The sequence below is a fragment of the Lissotriton helveticus genome, chromosome 3_1 (assembly GCF_964261635.1).
Source record: "Lissotriton helveticus chromosome 3_1, aLisHel1.1, whole genome shotgun sequence".
NCBI classification, from domain to species: Eukaryota; Metazoa; Chordata; class Amphibia; order Caudata; family Salamandridae; genus Lissotriton; species Lissotriton helveticus.
In genome coordinates this window covers 414048131-414066949 of record NC_136061.1, presented here as the reverse complement: position 1 = coordinate 414066949, position 18819 = coordinate 414048131, and the positions used below count along the sequence as shown (strand labels likewise).

The window sequence follows — 18819 nt, the reverse complement described above, 5'->3', positions numbered from 1 at the left end:
AGAATTTGGTGACTTTGCAATGGGTATTCTGCCGTTCTGGGGAGCCATGGTTAACAGCAGAAACATAAGGCAATTAACAAGGGTAGTTGAATCCACCGTGATTGAGACTGCCGGTGCCCTTAGTAACCTGACTGCTGAGCTCCAGTCGGATCGACTGATGACCCTTCAGAACCGGGTCGCTTTGGATGTAATACTTGCGGACCGGGGTGGGGTATGCAAATTGATCCAGTCCAGTTGTTGCATTTTCATTCCAGATAATGCTCCAACAGTGTACAGGGCCATCTCCAAACTACATAAGATTTCCGAATCTATTCATGCGGATAAAGGAGATTGGTCATTAATGGGATGGTTCTGGGGACTGATATCTGCCTGGGGATGGAAAATTCTGATGGTCATTGGGATGGTCTTAGCCATTCTTTTCCTGTTCTGTCTATGCATACAGTGTGCTCCTGCAATATGTGGCCTCTGTGCTACATCATGTGTAAGGAAGCCTGTGTCAAGACACGAACTCGGCACTAGAATGATGCTGCAGCAACACCTCAATGACTTTAGGAATATAGATCTGGACTCAGATTAACATGAGGATAGATTAATTGCCTATGTAAGGGCAAAAGGAGGGTCTGTGGTTCTGAAAAATCTGGATTCATATTATAGTATTGGACTCGAGAATAAAAACTTCGTCGAAATAGGACGAATTTGGTATCAAAAGACCGAGAATGACGAGTACATCAAGTACATGTATTTTCGGCATATTCGAGTGACAATTTCACCTCGAAATCGTCATTTACCTTCTGAACCCTTAGTTGCATGTTGCCCTCTACATAGGCCTTAATCCAGTCGAATTTGATTCCACAAGGACACATACTCCTTAATCGACTTCTTCCTGACCCCAGTACAAGTTAGAACCATTGCCCCAGGCCGAGCTCGTTAGGTCAGTTCCCTCCCAGTGGCCAAGCAAGATAATATCTAGGCCCAACCGGCCATAAAGCCATTTCAGCACGCACACCTGCCATATCTCGCTCACATCTTTCTTCACTCCTTTTTCTCTCTTATTTTATGGTGGGAAGGTGACCATTTTTTATTAGGGGTCCAGCGATATCTGATGAAATGTTGGGCCTTGCCGGATGATTTGTTACGGGCAGCACGACGTGAAATATGTACATGTCATCATGACTCTGCTTTCTTTTTGTAATCAGTAACCATAAATGAAATACCACGCACCCAAGGAATGTTTCGCCAAAGGGTAAATATTGTGTATAAGAAGAGAAGCCTAACTTTGTGAAAGTGTGCAGTCTCCTGAATATACTTGTATCGTACTTCTAGGACCCTGTCACCTTGGTTGCAGCCAATAAACGAATCTTTGACTTCACCTGGAAGACTCTGAAGTTTCTGTGGGTCTGACTCAGGAGAACCCGAGGTCTTTGGTGTGTTGATCCCCTGGCACCGCTGGGTTACCGGTTCGGTACCGGTTCCTAAAAACCCAGTACCTCAGGTACTTGACCAGATCTCATACCCCAGTCAACCAGTAGCCCAATTTCTTACACCAGAATTAGATGAGGTTTAAAGATTTTTATTTTTTATATACGTTAAATTTCTACTAAATCTAAAATTCTTCTGTTTAATAAGGTTTGCTTTATTAGGAATCCGATTTCAATTAAAATTTATGGGTTTACATCTTTGAAGTCCTTTAAATGACACTATTAAATTTATTTTAGATAAAGTTGTGATGAAGGTGTGAAAAGAACAGAGAATTTAATCACAACATGGAACCCCTTATTTCTGTCTTGGTGTGGCTTGCCTCGATTTGATTAAAATTATGAGGGGCCCCGTAATTTTATACATGATTTTTATGATGCACATAAGTAGTCTAGCCTCCTTCTTCTTTAATAACAATTACTCTTTGTTGATCACTTTTTTATGAGCATCTTATACATTCCCAAACTAATGCCTAGAAAATATAAACAAGGGATACATTTCCAAGATTTGTGAGTTTACCATAATGGTTTAATTTTGAAACAATTATATCAGTTGTCAGATACCGATAATCCTTTTAGCTCAGTTTAGTTGAATCATTCTCATTTAGAGAATATTTATCTTTTTCACCAAAGCAGATTACTGTGTCATCGGCCATTTTCAAAACTATAGATGGCTTGCTAAAACCTTGTAACTTTTCCAGTAGAGATTTTCTAAACTCAACTATTTGTATTTTAAGTTCAACTGCTAAGACATCATGGGGCAGATTTACAAGCACCTTACGCCACCAGTTGAAGCCAGCCAAAAATCAAAGCTCAAAGAATGAAGGGAACACAATTTAAACACTTCTGGTCCTTTTAATATTAGGAACAACATTTGGCTTAGCATTCATGAATCTTCGTAAACTGCAATTGGAAATCAAACATAATTTTTTTCTTTATAATAGATTATTGATTCTATACTGAAGTGTAATTACTGGTCGTGTTAATGGGCAGTTGCCGATTTGAAGCATTTGCTCTTTTCTCATATATAGGTTTTGGCAAAAATACTGGTCTCAGATAAATTGTGTTTTAAAAACTAATGTTGCTTTCCGATTCACAAATATATTTCTGGGCAGTCTTTATGAAGGTTGGAATTGTTGCTTTTTTAATGTCCCTATAATAGATCTAGTGTCTACTTTCCTTACTAACATATCCATGATGCACAAACTGCACCAACACTTCCCAGACACATTAAGGGCCTTATTTATGAAAACTGCTGCATCGCTGCATGAAAACTGGTCCTCCTTGCCACATGATGAATGCATTATATTTACTGTATGACGCATTATATCGCAAGGAATGACAGATACGTCAGTATTACCGGCTTATCTGTGGGCGCAAAACCGACGCATTGCTGAAGTTGTGTCGAAAGTGTGACACAACTCCAGCAATGCAGTGGGAGGGCTATGATTATAGCACTGCAACACCCTTATGCCTGCCATGAGGCAGGCATAAGGTTTTGACACATTGGCGTCCTAGAAGGGGCGCAGTGAAATCTCATAGATTTCACTGCACCACTCCTAAGACCCTTTCTTGCGGGGGAACGCCCACCCTGCATACATTATACCTGACGCAAGTATAATGTAGCACAGGGTTTACGAAGTGACGCATGTGCCTAGATGCGCCACTTTATAAATATGCAACGTGGCGCAGTACTTACGCCACTGCAGCGTCACAAAAAGTGACGCAACAGCAGGGTAAATTGTTACACAAGGGCTCATAAATATGCCCTGAAGTATGCTGATTGCTCACATGTTTTCAATATGCATTTATTAGTATATTTAGACATATTTAACAACGTAGACAAGTCTACACGTTATACGATTTAAGATCTTGATAAGTTTGTTGTTCTTTATTTTTAATTCACGTGACAGAAATGGTTCTCTATATTATATATAACACAGTATATTACGGTTCTAATATTCCATGGATTTCATTTTTATTTTTCTCTTTTTATTCACCATTTTTCTTCTCTTTTTTTGAGAGTTTAGAATATGCTTCCTCTTCCAATAATGTTTTTGTAACATAAAAGTTATTGTTATTTTATTTTTACAAAATGTTTTCATAATGTGATATATATCCATATACCTTTGGGTTTTCATTTATTTTTATCTTTCATATTTATTCTCTTTAAACATGATAATAACATTATTTTTTAACTTAAAAGAAGTGTGGACAGAACAGAAATCGCTCTTATCCAATAACGCATAAGACAAAGAGTTCATATAATTTTTCACAGTGGATATTCTCGCTCATTAGGCTGATGAACCATGTTCAGCATCTTTCCCCATGTTTGAGACATTTGTTGAGCTTTCTCATTATTGCTTGCATCCATTCTTTCATTACCTTTTATCATCATTAAACTCGTTGATCCTTATTGCAGGGTTCTACAAAGTCGGTCCTGGAGGGCCAGATCCATGCCAGATTTTTAGCATATCCCTGTTTAGATAAATTGTTATCTTAAAAATCTGGCATGGATCCGGCCCTCAAGGGCCTACTTTGGAGAACCCTGTCTTGTTGCATTCACAGATGGAAGCATCTTAATAAATGTGTATAGTAAGTCATCTGAATATATTGGACTGTGCTACAAATATGCTAGTTCTTACAACTTTTCTAAATGGCAGCCTTACACTTGACCCAGATACAGGAACAATGAACAGCTTAGTGACTGCAATGCTGAAGACTTTACAGGCCTTCCTAGGCCTCAAGTCCTGCATGGGCATGGAACAAAACTCATAGACTTGCAATCTGTTATAAATTTCCCAGTGTAAAGAATTCTTACCTCTGACGAAATGCTAGCAGCGTCTCCTGACGAGAGGCTTATTGTAATACTTGGGTGAGCAGACGTCTCCCTTCTCTTCACAGGAACTTGACTTTCAGGAGCAAGCTGATGCTCTCCAGCAGAAGGAGTCTCACTTAGCTGAGGTTCTTCAAATTCAGACCTGTCAGGAGTGGTACCTCGACTCGTTGAGCTGACGGTGATGTCTGGCTCTGCATGTCTGACAGTAACAGAACCGCTATGGTCACCTTCTTTCTCCTCCTCCTGCACAACCTCAGTCTTTGAATCCATACTCATCTCCTTTGTTGATTCTTGTTTGGTAGAGGTTCTCCGTTTCCCCCCTGATTTCTCCTGTTTTGGCTTTCCTGTTGAAAAGTAATTAGAACCAATGTAACAGGGAATAGTGAGCCTACAATACGTAACCTAGAAAGGCATGGTACATACTGTGCAGAGCTCACATTTCCCTCAGCGCTTCAGAGCCAATTCCTTGTAAAAAAGCACATATTTAGATAACGTCAATAAGTGGCCAGTTTTAGAGCTCAAATACCACAATTAGCCGTCTGTAGGTCCTCTTGCCACCTTAATGCCGGATGCTTCTGGTTGCCTTAGTTGCAAAAGGGGCCCTTGATTCACTCAAAACAGAGGCAAAGGTTGGTGATTGCACCTCCCACAGTCGAGGGCATGTGTGGTGGCAAGCAAATACATTTTTTAAAAAGCTAGTGACATCCTAAACATTGGATGATTGAAAACGATTTAAATAACTATTGTAAATGTGAGAGCTGTGCTTCTAAATATGCATAGGGATTGATTGAGAGTTTGGCGGACAGGGTACTCCACCATAAACGGGACAGAGTACCCTGTCTGCCAAACCCTCAGTCCGCCCATCCTATTCTTAGTCCGGTTATTCAATGGTGGTATCCTCTCTGGCTCTGCTGTCAGAAAATTTACTCTGACTGCCTGGTCACTCGCTTAGACTACCGATCCTAATTGGAGAGGAAAATCTCAGAGGGAGTCAGGTTCATTAGTTATTTGTTTTTCATAAACAAATTCCCGCTTTGGAAGTTTGTGAAAAAGAAAAACGTTGGGAAAGCACAGGCACAAATATCACTGTCTAGTTCAGAGGGACCAAAGGTTGGAACACATACATGTAGTACGCATTGGCGAGCTTCCGCCTCTTGGAATGAATGGATAGGCTTTGGAAAGTCTCCGACAATCTTTGGTCAACACTCTTGGCAAAACCCTCTGTGCACGGCGTCTACAAATCAATGCGTCAGTACTACCATCACTACTGACAGAAAGTTGCATTATAATGTAGCATGAAGTGATACAGAACTGTTTCAAAGGTAATTATGATTGCACAAAATACATTTCGTTGCAGTGTTGGTATTGTCTGACTAGATTGGGTCTCTCATAGGAATGGCCTGGTTTCTCAGCTCCTCTGAATCAGGACTAATTGGTACCCAGAGCTTGAGGGACATTTTGAGGGGACACACAATTTAAGGTAGCCTGCATTTTAGAATCTACCTGTTTAGCTATTTTTTATGCTTATGTGTCACTCTTGCATCCTCTGTCCTGGGTAAAGAGTAGATGGAAGGTGGTAAGTCTTTATTAAACAAGAAACAATATTCACAAATATTGAAGCTTTTTCAAAAGGCTAATGGTTGCTGCACCTGCACACAACTTTATGAAAGTCAAGGGGTGGATGAATGGAAGCCTTGGACACACATACAGTGCACATATTGGGCCTATACTTCATGGCCAGCTAAGGGAACCAGGTGCTGTGTGAATGTAATGCCTATGGAGATTACCTTTCATGGGGAAGAGTGCTAGGCCATGGCCTTAAATATCTCTGCCACCATCTTGTGACTTCCCAGTTGTTCGGTTTCTGTCTCCATGCCCTACTGTAATCAGCTGCATAACATTTTAGCTGCCACTTATCTAATCAATCTTTACATCTTTTTTTAATCTTCTATCTCATCTGTTCTGCTCCCACAAGTAACTCAAGTCTGTTGCAGATCTGAGCTCTGCAAAGATTCATAGCATTCCTGACAGACCATCTCTAATGATTTCCCCAGCCTAGTGTGATTTCATTCATTGAAACCCATTGTGCCCTATCAATTATCCAGATCCTAAACCATTTCACCTCCTTGTGATACATTGAAAGTTATTTAGGTTCCGTCTTCCAGGCAGAGCATAGATTTTCAAGAGTGGAAGATGAAGAATTACTAAAAAATATTAAAACAAGAAAGCTTACAATAGGCTTCTCAAGAGTTTGTCCCGGTTGTAAAAACATGTTAAAAGTAATCCATGAATGAAAAGCCCAGCAATTCGTCGAGTCCCCAGCAGAACCCTAAAAAACCTAACGGTGTGTTTACCAGAAAGGATATAAGTCTGAAATAATTGGCAGTCTGATCACAGTCCAGTCAAACATATATCTTTGAACAATAGTCTGTGACTTTTAGTTCTCTGTGTGCCCTCGTGGGATCAGCAGAAAGTGTGTTTTTCCTTGTGGGAAGGCTGAATTATTTTATTTTATTTTATTTTTTTAAAATTTTTTTTCATCCTCATCTGCCCAACACACGTCCTTTAGATACAGTAAAGGCCCCCCGACCAGCTCACTGCCGTTGGGAGCGATGCCCTGAGAATTGAGCCGCTACACGCCTAGGCAGAAATTTTTATGAGTTGGTGGGAACAACCATGCATCTTGTGACGATATCTCCGAGCAGCTTCGTGCCAATAATTCCAGTATTTAGGTGTCGAAATCTGGGCGGACCACCATACTGAACCATTAGATAGGTGGGCTTAATCATCGGATGTTTGGGGAAAAAAAAAAAAAAAAAAAAAAACCCCAAAAGGCAAGGAGAAATAACAAAAAAAACAAAAAAAAAAAAAATCACTTCCACTCTGTCAGGAATTTCCAAAATGTGAGGTTCTGGACTCTACATGATCTTTTCAAATCTACCTTGGAGGTTTCGTAAAGTGAGGTTAGCCATGCTGAGTGAGAGGGAGGGGTGGTGTCCACCCAGTGCATGCATATCTGCCGTCTTGCCAGCAGAATGGCATAAAATATAAAGGACCGTACTGCCCCAGTGATGTTCTGGTCAAGACCAAGAATAACAAGTGGTAAAGTTAAGGAGATATTGGTCTTAGTAATTGAATCCAAAGTTACTTTGATCTCCATCCAAAAAGTAGATACGTAAGGGCAGTCCCAGAACATGTGTACGTCGGAGGCTGCTGGCAGTAGGCATTTGTTGCAGCATTTCCCCTCTTGGTATTTAGATAGACGTAACGGAGTGAGATAGGCCCGATGTAGAGTAAACAGGTGGTTTCGTCTAAGCCAAGCGGGTTTAACCAATTTATACAGAAGGGAAAAAGATTCTGTCCACCGGTCCTCGTCTAATGACGCAATTTCTCTACCCCATAGCTCCTTTGGGAGATGAAAGTCACCATCTATCTCTTCCAGTATGGACCAATACCAAAGAGCCACCTCTTTGCCCCCTGTCTGTTTTTCGACGAGCTTTTGTTCTAGGAGACTAATTCTCCCGGTATTAGAATCTTTCCTGAATAGTTCTGTGGCCCAGCTATTCATCTGCGTGTACTTAAATCTTGACAGTGTCAGCCCTACTTTCTCCCTAAGGATATCCCACCGTATCAATATACCTTCATAAAGCAATTCACCCCATCTAGAAAGCCCAGCTGTTTTTAAGGGGGTAGCCAGAGAATCTTGCATGCACAGTGGGAGCCCTGGAGAATCCCAAATTTGAGCATAGTTAGAGTAGTACGCCAACCCCACTCTGCGTTTGATTTGTACCCATAACTTAAGTTGTGTTAGTAGCGTTTTCAACCTCACCTTCTTGAAAAATTTTCGATCTCCAAACTTAAACAAAAACCCATCTAATGGAAGGTTTGCCCCTACCAGCATTGCCTTAAATAGCTTCCCATTTGAGGTAGTATCTGGTGACTTCAAAAGCATTCTTGAATGGGAAAGCTGGAATGCCCAGGAGTAGTACTGCAAATCTGGGAGAGCCAATCCACCTTTTTCCCTCCTCCTCCACAGTTTTTTCCAAGCCAACCTTGTCGCCTTATATCCCCATACGAAGGAATTAATTTCTTGTTGGCACTTAAGCAGTTGTTTTGGATCTAATGCAAGGGGAATTGTATTAAAAATAAAAGTCAATTTCGGAAGGATAGACATCTTTACAATGTTCACTTTCCCAAAAATTGATAGTCTAAGACCGTCCCAAGATCTCAAAAGGGCCCTACATTCTATGGCGACCAGATCTAGGTTTGTTTTAGCTAAGACTTCAATATCTTGTGTTATTTTAACCCCGAGGTAACGCATTGAACATACAGCAGGCGCCATCTCAACACCCAGATTGGCAATATTCCATGTCATTAGCTCAGTCTTATCAGCATTGATATCGTAGCCAGAAATACAACCAAATTCCTTGGCCCTTTCGACCACTATAGGAAAAGCATTCACTGGATCACTGGTGTAGATTGCAATGTCATCGGCGTAGAGCCCTACTTTCCTTTCCCATCCGCCAAATTTAAATGAAGAGATTCTTGAGTCATCCCTGAAAGATTGTGCAAGTGGCTCAATGTATATGTTAAAAAGTAAAGGGGATAGGGGGCACCCCGGTCTTGTTCCCCTGGTAATCAGAAAAGGCTGGGTACATACACCATTGACCATAATACTTGCTCTAGGATTTGCGTATAGGAGTCCAATTGATCTCCGAAAATTTGGACCGAGTGCGAATTTCTTCATGGTCTCATCTAAGTATGACCAGTTTACTCGATCGAACGCTTTAGTAGCGTCGAGGGTCATAATGGCCAAAGGAAGAGAGAATGTAGAGGCTATATCCACTGCTCCAATTAGGTCGTAAGTAAGATCTGAAAGTTGTCGACCCCTTATGAAGCCCTTTTGGTCGGTGTGGATTATTGAGCAAGCCTCACGCCCTAGCCTGTTTGCCAACACAGCTGCAAAGAGCTTATAATCGCTATTTAAAAGCGAGATCGGCCTATATGAGCCGCACTTGGTTGGGTCTTTTCCGGGTTTCGGGATCAGGACAATAGTCGCCTCGCCCCAGGATTTAGGAGGGGTCACCCCGTTTATTAAGATGTCATTAAAAAGCCTTGTAAGGACCGGAACTATTTCGGGTGCTAAGACACGCAATAGTTCCCCAGGGAGACCATCAGGGCCGGTTGCCTTACCCCTCTTCGCCTTGTTAATACTTTCCCTCACTTCTTCCTCTGAGATAGGCCTATCTAGACGATCACTTTGTTCTGAGCTAAGAGTGGGTAGACTAATCTTCTCCAGCCATCTGGATTTTGATATCGGGTCCCCCAAGGTCTCTTCCTTATATATTCGCTGGAAAAACTCCAGAAATGCTTCTCCAATATCTTTGGTGGATGATCTTTCAAATGTCTCTCCCTCTACCATTATATGTTTTATATGTTTTTTTGCCTGCTCAGATTTAATTTTCCAAGCAAGAAGCTTGCCCGCGGATTCACCGTATTCAAAGTTGGAGAGCTTACTTGCTTCCCATCTCCGTGCGACCCTCTCCTGGAGGATATTATCCAGCTTCTCTTTTAGGTCTTTACGTTGTTCTTGTTCCCTGTTGGTTCCATTTCCGGAGCCGATACATTGGTCCAGTAATGCTATATCTCTTTCGATATTGGCGATCTTAGCCCTATATATTTTCCCTCGATAAGAGGCCCTGTTAGTTATGTAACCTCGCAAATAGGCCTTGTAGGACTCCCATACTGTGTTTAACTGGGTAGAGTTTAAATTAGTGTCCATAAAAAATTTGGTTTCTTGGATGAGGAGGTCGATTTCTTCATCTTCTAAAAGAATCGTACGATCAAATGACCATAATGCCTGAGAAGATTGCTGGGCCAATTGTAGAGAGAAAAATATAGCGGAGTGATCTGATAAGTGTGAGGGCAAGTATGTTAGATCCTTTAGGGGGTCCCTTAAAGAGTAGCTGAAAAGAGCGTAGTCAATTCTCGACTTGTGGTTGTATTTATAGTTATGATATGATACGCCGAGAGTCTCTCCAGCCCTCTCCCTCCATGGATCCGCCAATCCGAGCGCCGACATAACATCCCCCAGTACCTGCCTTGATTTCTTGTAGGTTAATGCCCTTGAATTGGGGGATTTATCTAACTTTGGGTTGAGTACCAAATTGAAGTCTCCCATCCAAATAATTGGACCATGAGTTGTTAGTAGATGGTTCTGGATTTTATTCAGATACGAGGGATCGTCCTGATTGGGACCGTAGTAACCAACCAAGTTGTATGTATTGCCCTCAAGACTAACTTTAGCGCATAGCCACCTCCCACTAAAGTCCTCCTCATAGGCGAGAATCTGGGCTCTTATTTGTTTTTTAAAGATAATTAATATACCACGAATATTCGCATTGTGGTTAGTGCAAATAAAACAGTCTACCCATCTGATTTTGCTCAACATATCCCTCACTTCATGTTGAAGAAGATGTGTTTCTTGGATGACAATGACCTGTGCCGGAGAGTCCCTCAGATATTGCAATATTCTATATCTCCTGCTCTTAACACGCAGGCCATTGACATTCCAAGACAAAAATGTTATTCCCATCAGCTGTTATCCATGCCCTTACCCCAGCTCATTAAAGAATTACATCTCCCGATGTGGATCGAGCAGGGTATACATATACTTGATAAGAATTGTGTGTTCGAAACGGTGAATTGGCAGTGAGGATAATTTATAGTTTTGCCCCTTCCCCCCCCCCTCCCCTCCCTGGAAACCCCCCCCTTAGTTAATCTGGACGTTGGTGCCAGATTTGTCCCTTTAAGGAGCACCCCTTGCCCAGGTCTATTACATATATATAGTATAGCCCGGCATAGCTAGATAGTTTTTTTTTTTTTTTTTTTTAATTATTATTATTTTTTTTTTTTCCTTTTTTTAAGGGAAGCCGTCATATTTATATTTAAGAGAGTGATAAAACAATAAGTGGGTAGTTATCACCTATTTTTTACCAGATCAGAGATGGAACTCTAATAGTTTTTCCTTTTTATTTGTTTTTATATATAAATTAACAGAGCCTGCAGGTGAAACGGGTCTCTCGTGTCTCCAGGTTGAGGGTGACCTGACCCATTAAAGAGGCCATATTTTTACAGCCTTGTGTCCGAGTCTACCTAGTTGGTTGGTTCTGAGGAGGCAGGATTGATTGTTCACATATACATCTATATGTACACATATTCTTACACAAACATTCATATATGTTGCTTTCCCCTCTTTTTTTTTTTTTTCCTTTTCTCTTCCCCCTCCCTTCTTTTTTTTCCCTTTTTCTCCTTTAGCTCTAGACACCCTCTGTGAAAAATAAAAAACACACACTCTCCCCCAACCATACCTTGTTCTTTTTTTCTTTTTTTTTTTTTCCTTCCCCCCTTTTTTTTATTTTTTTATTTTTTTATTTTATTTTATTTTTTTCCCCCTTCCTTTCTTCCCTTTTATTTTCCCTTTTGTGTGCTCCCTTTTTTCCTTTAATTATATATATATATATATATATATATATATATATATATATATATATATATATATATATATATATACATACATATATATATTTTTTTTTTTTTCACCCTTATTTCCCTGCCTCCATATCATGCATCTCTGTATCTCTGTATCTCAGTGTCTCCTTACTATCTACCGCTAGATGTTATTCTGTTGATGTACACTGATAGATGACAGAAGTTCATCTGCCTCCAAAGGGGAATGGATGTTATGCATTTTATTGTTATACATAACCCTTAGGAAAGCAGGGAACCTCATCTGGACAGTGGCTCCGAGGGCCCTAAACTTCTCCATTTTCTGACCTAACTCCCATTGTCTATCAAGAGTGGTTTTCGATAGATCAGATCTAACAACATAAGAGAAGTCAGGAGCTTTTAGAGCTGTAGATTTAAGAGCTAAATTCAGTATCTTCTCTTTAACCGAGTAGGTTAGGAAATTGACTAGAATCTTCCTTGGTTTAGTTCTCCCCTGTTTTAAACGGAAGGGATCCCTGTGAGCTCGTTGAATGTCTTTTTCCAGATCCTCCACCGATTCCTCCAGGTTCAGAGAGTCTTTCAGCAGGGAAGCAACAAATGTTTTCATTTCACCCCCTTCTTTACCTTCGGGAACTTTCAAGATTCTGATGTTATTTCTCCGTGAATAATTCTCCAAGGATTCCACTCTCTCCTTTGTTGCATTTCCATCCCGCCTTAAGTAGTTAATTTTCTCATTTGCAGAGTCTAGTTTGGCTTTTAATTCAGTTACTGAGCTTTCAAGAGTATCTGTCCTCTCAGATAGAATATCTACTCTCTTATCAAGGGCGTCAAGCGCCGCTTTTATCTCCTGCTGATTGCGCTTAGATTCAGCGAACCCACTTTTAATCTCATGTAGTAGATCATGAAGTGAAATCCCCTCCTGCGCCTCTGGGGACGCCCCCACCTTATCCTGAAGGGCTGAGAGTCCGACTTCCCCCGGAGTATTATGGACAAGCAACCCTGAAATTGTATCCGCGACTCCTACAAGGGCAGACCCTTGAGTGTCATCTTTACTATTCATCTTTACCTCTTGAGGTTTACAGGAGATTTCCAGGATCTGTGGCAGCACCTTGAAGTATGATCTAAGTGAGGGGGTGAGCCTCACAGCACTATTTTTAGTGTTTTTAGCTTTAGCTTTAGCACCTAACTTCAGGTCTTTTAATCCTTTTAAAGCCGACGACCGAGGAGTAGTGGCTGCAGTGACTGCAGTGGCTACAGTGGCAGTGGCAGTGGCTATATTGGCAGAGTCAACGAAGTGAACCCCAGTAAAAACAAAAATAGGAGGACCCTGGATAGCCTCACTTGGACCACAATCTAGATCTTTGACTCCCCCCCTCGCGTTATCAGGATCCACTTCAGTAAAAGTATCAGCAAGGGTGTTATCAACAGCGACATCAACATCAACAGCGATATCTCTGGCTAATATCTGTGTCTCAACATCACCAGGCACTGATATCCTGACACCTTTTCCCTCTCTACCACCTTTAACCCCCTCACCCCCTCGGCCGAACACCTTACTTGAGGTTAACACTTGAACAAGTGTTTCTCCTGTTCCTTCCTCCTCTGGTGCTGCTTTAAGCCCGGGTTTTGTTTTAGGGCGACGAATCCTCTGGGTTTTCTTTTTATCCACGTTGGGAGCTTCACCTAATTGTGCTCCTTTAGTTGCAGCAAGACAGTTTGGTGAGAGATGAAGGCCACTAAGACCCCCAAAAACACCGCGAGCAGCCGCTCTGCGGCCCCTTCGCAGCTCCACGGCTGCCTCTACCCACCGGGAAAGAGAGGTGGTAAGTGGGACCTCGAAACCGCACATAGGCGTTACCATTCAAGCTTAACTCACAGTATGAACAAGGGCTGAGGCTGTAGCCTGTACTGTCCCTTTAACAGGAGGCTGACGGGGTCTGTGCGAGTCTTATGCAGTGAGTCTATGCAGCCGCCTTACCCCCCCTCCCAAGAGAACCGACGGACAGCTGAAAAGTCGAAGAGTCAAGAAATCAGCTCCGCTGCAGTTCCGCACTGGCAGGCAGAGCCACCAACTCCCGCCAGATCAGAGCGGCTCCCGCCCGGAAAAGAGTACCGAACGCCAGGCACCGAGAGAGGGGAAGGTAAGACGCTGAAAAAGCTTTCCGTGAAGCTCGAAGTTCAGGTTTCAGGTTTCTTCAGTCAGCCGAATTGCCGGTTGCCGGATTCAATCGAATGTCATCCGCAATCGTCCGCAATCATCAGACTCCAAACGCGGGCATCTTTTCAGTTGTAATAGGAAAAAAAAAACTACCGGTTCTGCCGGTAATGACACGGTTTTCTCTGGGCTTGCAGGAGCTCCGTAGGAGAGACGCGACCTGTCCTAGCCGGCGGCCGCCATTATTGTATTCCTCACCCTTCCACATTCAATTATTTCCCTTTGAAAAGGATGCTGGTTTTACACAATACATGAAGGCTTCAACTAAAGAGGACAATGATTTTCCATGGCCTGTCCTAGTTATCACTCTGCTTTTCATGCCTCACTGAGCGATCCAGACCTCCTTAAAGGGCAAGGACAGATCACAGACCATTCTATAAGAGGCGGGAACCGCTGCAGCTGGAAGTCAAAGCTCGCATGTTTACAGGCTTATTTCTCAGAACCAGGATGAGGATCCTGTAAAAAATAAAACCTTCAGTTTAGATGGCTCTTTTCTTTCTTACCTACTACAAAGGCGGCCTTGTCTTTTAGCTTCTTCTCGCTCTTCTTCTTCGTTTCTTTTGGGGCGGCTGTATGCTTTGCTACCATTCCACTCTTTTGCTTAGGCGTGACTTTCCTCTTTGAAGGCCTCTTTTGCTTCTGTAAAGGATAATTGGAACCACAAGTAAAGTAAAAAAAAATATGCTACAATCATTACAATTGGAAGCAATTACTTTCAGCACTTAATGACATATAATTATAAGAGTAATTATTGTGCAAAATAATTTTCTGCCACTTCCTGCCTTTGGACTGATTTAACCAGAGGCAGCATGTATTCTATTCTGGCTTTGTGCGGGGTACATTACTGAGAGGACATTTCTCCACCACTAACCGACCCACCGAGTCCTGGACACATCATTCGCCCACGGTGACACGCCTTGGTTGCAAACTCAACCGAGTGAGTACATTTATCTTTCATAATGTGGGTGTTCCAGGACCTCTTACACATCCTGGTTGCTTCATCCAATCACGACCTTCGGACTACCCTCTAATCAGGTGTCCCTGTTATCTCATTGTCCTGAAGAGAACTCAACATTTCTAAAGAATTCAAAATGTCTTCAACACAAAAGCCCACTGATTATCACTGGCTTAAAACAATTTGCCATTTTCATTGATTCGCATTACGTGTGCTTTTTAAATTACATATTGAAAGTTGTTACCTGTACACAAAATTGTTGCCTATTCACTTCTATTTGTTTTTTTACCTTATTGCACCTTGTATGTGTCATTACTACACAATACGAGTAGATACTATACTTTTCTGGTTTAATTAAAAGCACCTATAAGGCTAGAGTGTATTCGTGGTTTTACTGCATTCATTGTATGCTTAGAATATATTTCTTTGCTTATCTACAAAGTCTGTATGAATGAATTCCAGGTGAACTATTGTTTTGAGTATATACTGAATGCCCAGTTTCTACTAGCATAAGGGCTGCTTCTGCCATATATAGCATTCACTAAGACATTCAATAATCGAACAGCAGAAACATGTTCAGTTTTCAAACATTGGGGCATATTTACAAGGGGTTATCGCCACCAGAACATCACTTTTTTTGATGTTCTCGTGGTGATAACTCCTTTGCCTTATTTGGAAGGTGGCGTTAAGCCACTTAACGTGGCCTAACACCACCTTGCAAATAATGCCCCTATTCACGTAGCACCTAGCATGAAAGGGGAGGGCAATGGGTGTTGCAGTGGGTGTTCCGCCGCAAAACCCATTGCTTTTTGACGCTACTCTCTATTTGCAAGGCTAGCGTAAATATGGGGCAGCGCCAAAAATAAGACCAGGGAAAACCTGGTCGTAAACTGGCGTAACCAGGAGAAATGAATAATTTCTCCTTGTTTTTGCTGTTTCTATGTGAGCTCCATTCTGTAGCACACTATTTAAGAGCAAATTGGCATTAGTGATTGTTCATGTGCAGGAAGGTGGTCCTTCCTGCACATAAACAATCATTAGATAATGACGAGTTGCAGCTTCTGTCTGCTGCATTCTGCAGCAGATATAGAATTTACATATAACTATTAGTGATTGTGTAAGTGCAGGGAGTGACACCTTGTTGCACATGAACAATAATTCCCTGCAGCACAGGCACGAGTGCAAGGGTGCCTGCATTGGCGCTAGGCAGCTAAATTTAGCGCTAGTGCTCGGGAAACGCAGGGGTGTGCTGAATTATGTAAATATGGTGCATCCCTGCATTTTTAGAATTTCTAGCGTGGTGCGTAACACTGTGCTCCGCCATTCTGTTGTAAATAGGCCCCATTTTCTTTCCAGTTATTCTTAATCATCTCAAAAGTAGGTAGACCATTCATGCCTCTATCAGCTAAACTCTAGAATTCTCTCCTATTAGCCCTCAGGATAATTTCAGATTAGAACATTGGACAGTTGAGTAGCACCGGGCTTGTAAAGTCTGGTATGAGCCTTCCGCTCCAACATTTCAATTTTTCTCTTTAAGTTTCTCCCTTTTTAATTTAGAACACTACCCATATTGGGAGGAATGTTTTAATAGCCTTATTGCCCTTCTGCCATGGGCTATACCTGTTGTTAAAGGCCCTCACTCTCATTATAGGACCATGCCTGTGCCTGTGACCATGCCTATAACTTGAATTCAGGAACTTTAACAACTGCTACAGCCCTCCTCAGAGGGCTATAAGGCTATATTAGAACATTGGAATGTGGAGCACTCGATTGGATACAATGGAGTGCTCCGTGCTTCTACGGGCTGGTAAAGGCCCGCAGAGCAACATTCCAATGTTGCTTCTGTCTGTGAACAAAGGCATCTCGGAGCTCGAGGGGATTTAAATCCCCTCGGGCTCCGAGATGCCTTTGTTTTATTTGTTAGAACATTCTGCCCTCCAGTGGCAGAATGTTCTAATAGCCTTATAGCCCTTCCTACCTGGGCTATACCAGGTATTAAAGTCCCGCTCCCTTGTTAAAGTCCCTCGCTTTCAGCACGGGCCTTTAACGCTGGAGCAGGCCTTTAATAGCCGGTATGGCCCACCAGCAATATTATGTGCTTTTAGAAAGCAATCAAAACTTGACTGGTTTTTAAATCAGATATTCATTCTTTTAAAGGAAAAGAAAGGAATAAACAGTTAACGCTTATTAATGACAGACCTTCTAGAAGGCTCTCTTACATGGGAGCATAAGTGATATTAACAAGGTGTCTCGGGTGGCTAACCAGCAGATGCTAAAATGATGACGAGAGTCAGTGCATTACCAGGTCCACAGCGGCTCTCTTCCTCAGAAGTGGTACAAAAGGGGGTGGTGATGGACGGAGCATCTGAACCAATCAAAAACTCACACCCAGTCAACAGATCTGGGTTTAATCCATCGCCGTTCTTTAGCCCACTCTAGCCCACTCTGCCACCCCAGTTCAGACATGGCCATATACAAATCAATCTGACCCTGTGCCTCATGGGAACAGTCCAGCCCGAACTGTCAAGCCATGCCTTCCCTGGACCGGAAACAAGCTTCCTAGGACCGGTTTCTGGCATTTCGAACTGCCAAGCCATGCCAGAAACCGGTCCTAGGAAGCTTGTTTGCGGTCCAGAGAAGGCATGGCTTGGCAGTTCGGGGGCTTTCCGACTGACATCGTAATCAGGCCCTAAGTACTTTGGTGTTCAGCTAAAGTAGATTTCCAACTTTTCCATGGGCTCTTTTGTAAATTGGGCCCTTTGTGAACAAAAAGCAATTTATGTATATGGCAATTTAAATATCTACGTTTTCTTATTTTTTTGTTTAAAATTTTGAATTATTAGCATTTGTTGTGATTTTGCAATGAGACATTTCATAAAATAATATGCTGTTAATTTTTATTTTATTTCGTCCATACATTATGAAATCAGTTGTCATCAAATACTTCCAAGTATATTCTTTTTTTTAAACCGTACACATTTATTACAGTCTTCTGAGATAATTCCTAAAATTACTCATGATACCCTAATCATAGTATTGTAAACATTTGTCCAGACTTTATTAAATAAATACAGCCTACTGTGAGCTGTACATGGCACCATTTCTAAGGCACACTGTTCAGAAGTCGTGACATGCACGTATACCTTTTATAAATTCCAAAGTGGCAACAACCACCACAAATCCTGAGAGATGAGCACATCAGGTGTTAGTGTTTCCACACCTGACTGATGTTTAAGTTGTCCAAGTACCATGTAGAATCGCAAAGAAAAAGAAAGTCAGTTTTAAACAGCTGCAGAAATAGCCTTATTAATCCAACACGACAGTAGCAGCTCAATTAATTATCATTTAGCGATTCTAGCTGTTTAATCATGTCACTAACCCTGCTTATAAACTTACAGCCTGATTCATCATTCTCCCGTTTTGAGAGCCCCTAATAGCGATTCATAACGAATCGCTATTAAGGACTTGCAAAACGGGATTCATGTAGGAATTGCAATAAATATTGCGATTCCTACATGTTCCTTATTTGCGATTAGCTAATTGCTAATCGCAAATAAGGAATAACTACCCATGCATTCCTATGGGCCTATAGGCCCATAGGAATGCATGGGTAGTTATTCCTTATTTGCGATTAGCAATTAGCTAATCACAAATAAGGATGCGATTTCAAGGGTGCAGGGGTGTCCAAAGGACACCCTGTAGCACCCCTGAAATGTGATCTACATTGGTGTTGCGCACACACATGTCCAAAGGACATGTGTGTGTGTAACATGCAGCTTAGAAAAATGCATTTAAATGCATTTTTCTAAGTTTTTGCTATTTACCG

General features: G+C 41.7%; 1 protein-coding gene across 1 annotated transcript in view; it reads right to left on the bottom strand.

The window, feature by feature from the left end:
• KIAA2012 (KIAA2012 ortholog) overlaps positions 1–18819 on the bottom strand; it is a 758941-nt gene that overhangs the window by 85386 nt on the left and 654736 nt on the right. Inside the window, exons 20-21 of the mRNA XM_078680227.1 lie at positions 14542–14677; positions 4297–4658 (exon numbers count right to left, since the gene is read on the bottom strand). Coding sequence (XP_078536353.1) covers positions 4297–4658; positions 14542–14677 — 498 coding nt within the window. The remainder of the gene's footprint in view (positions 1–4296; positions 4659–14541; positions 14678–18819) is intronic.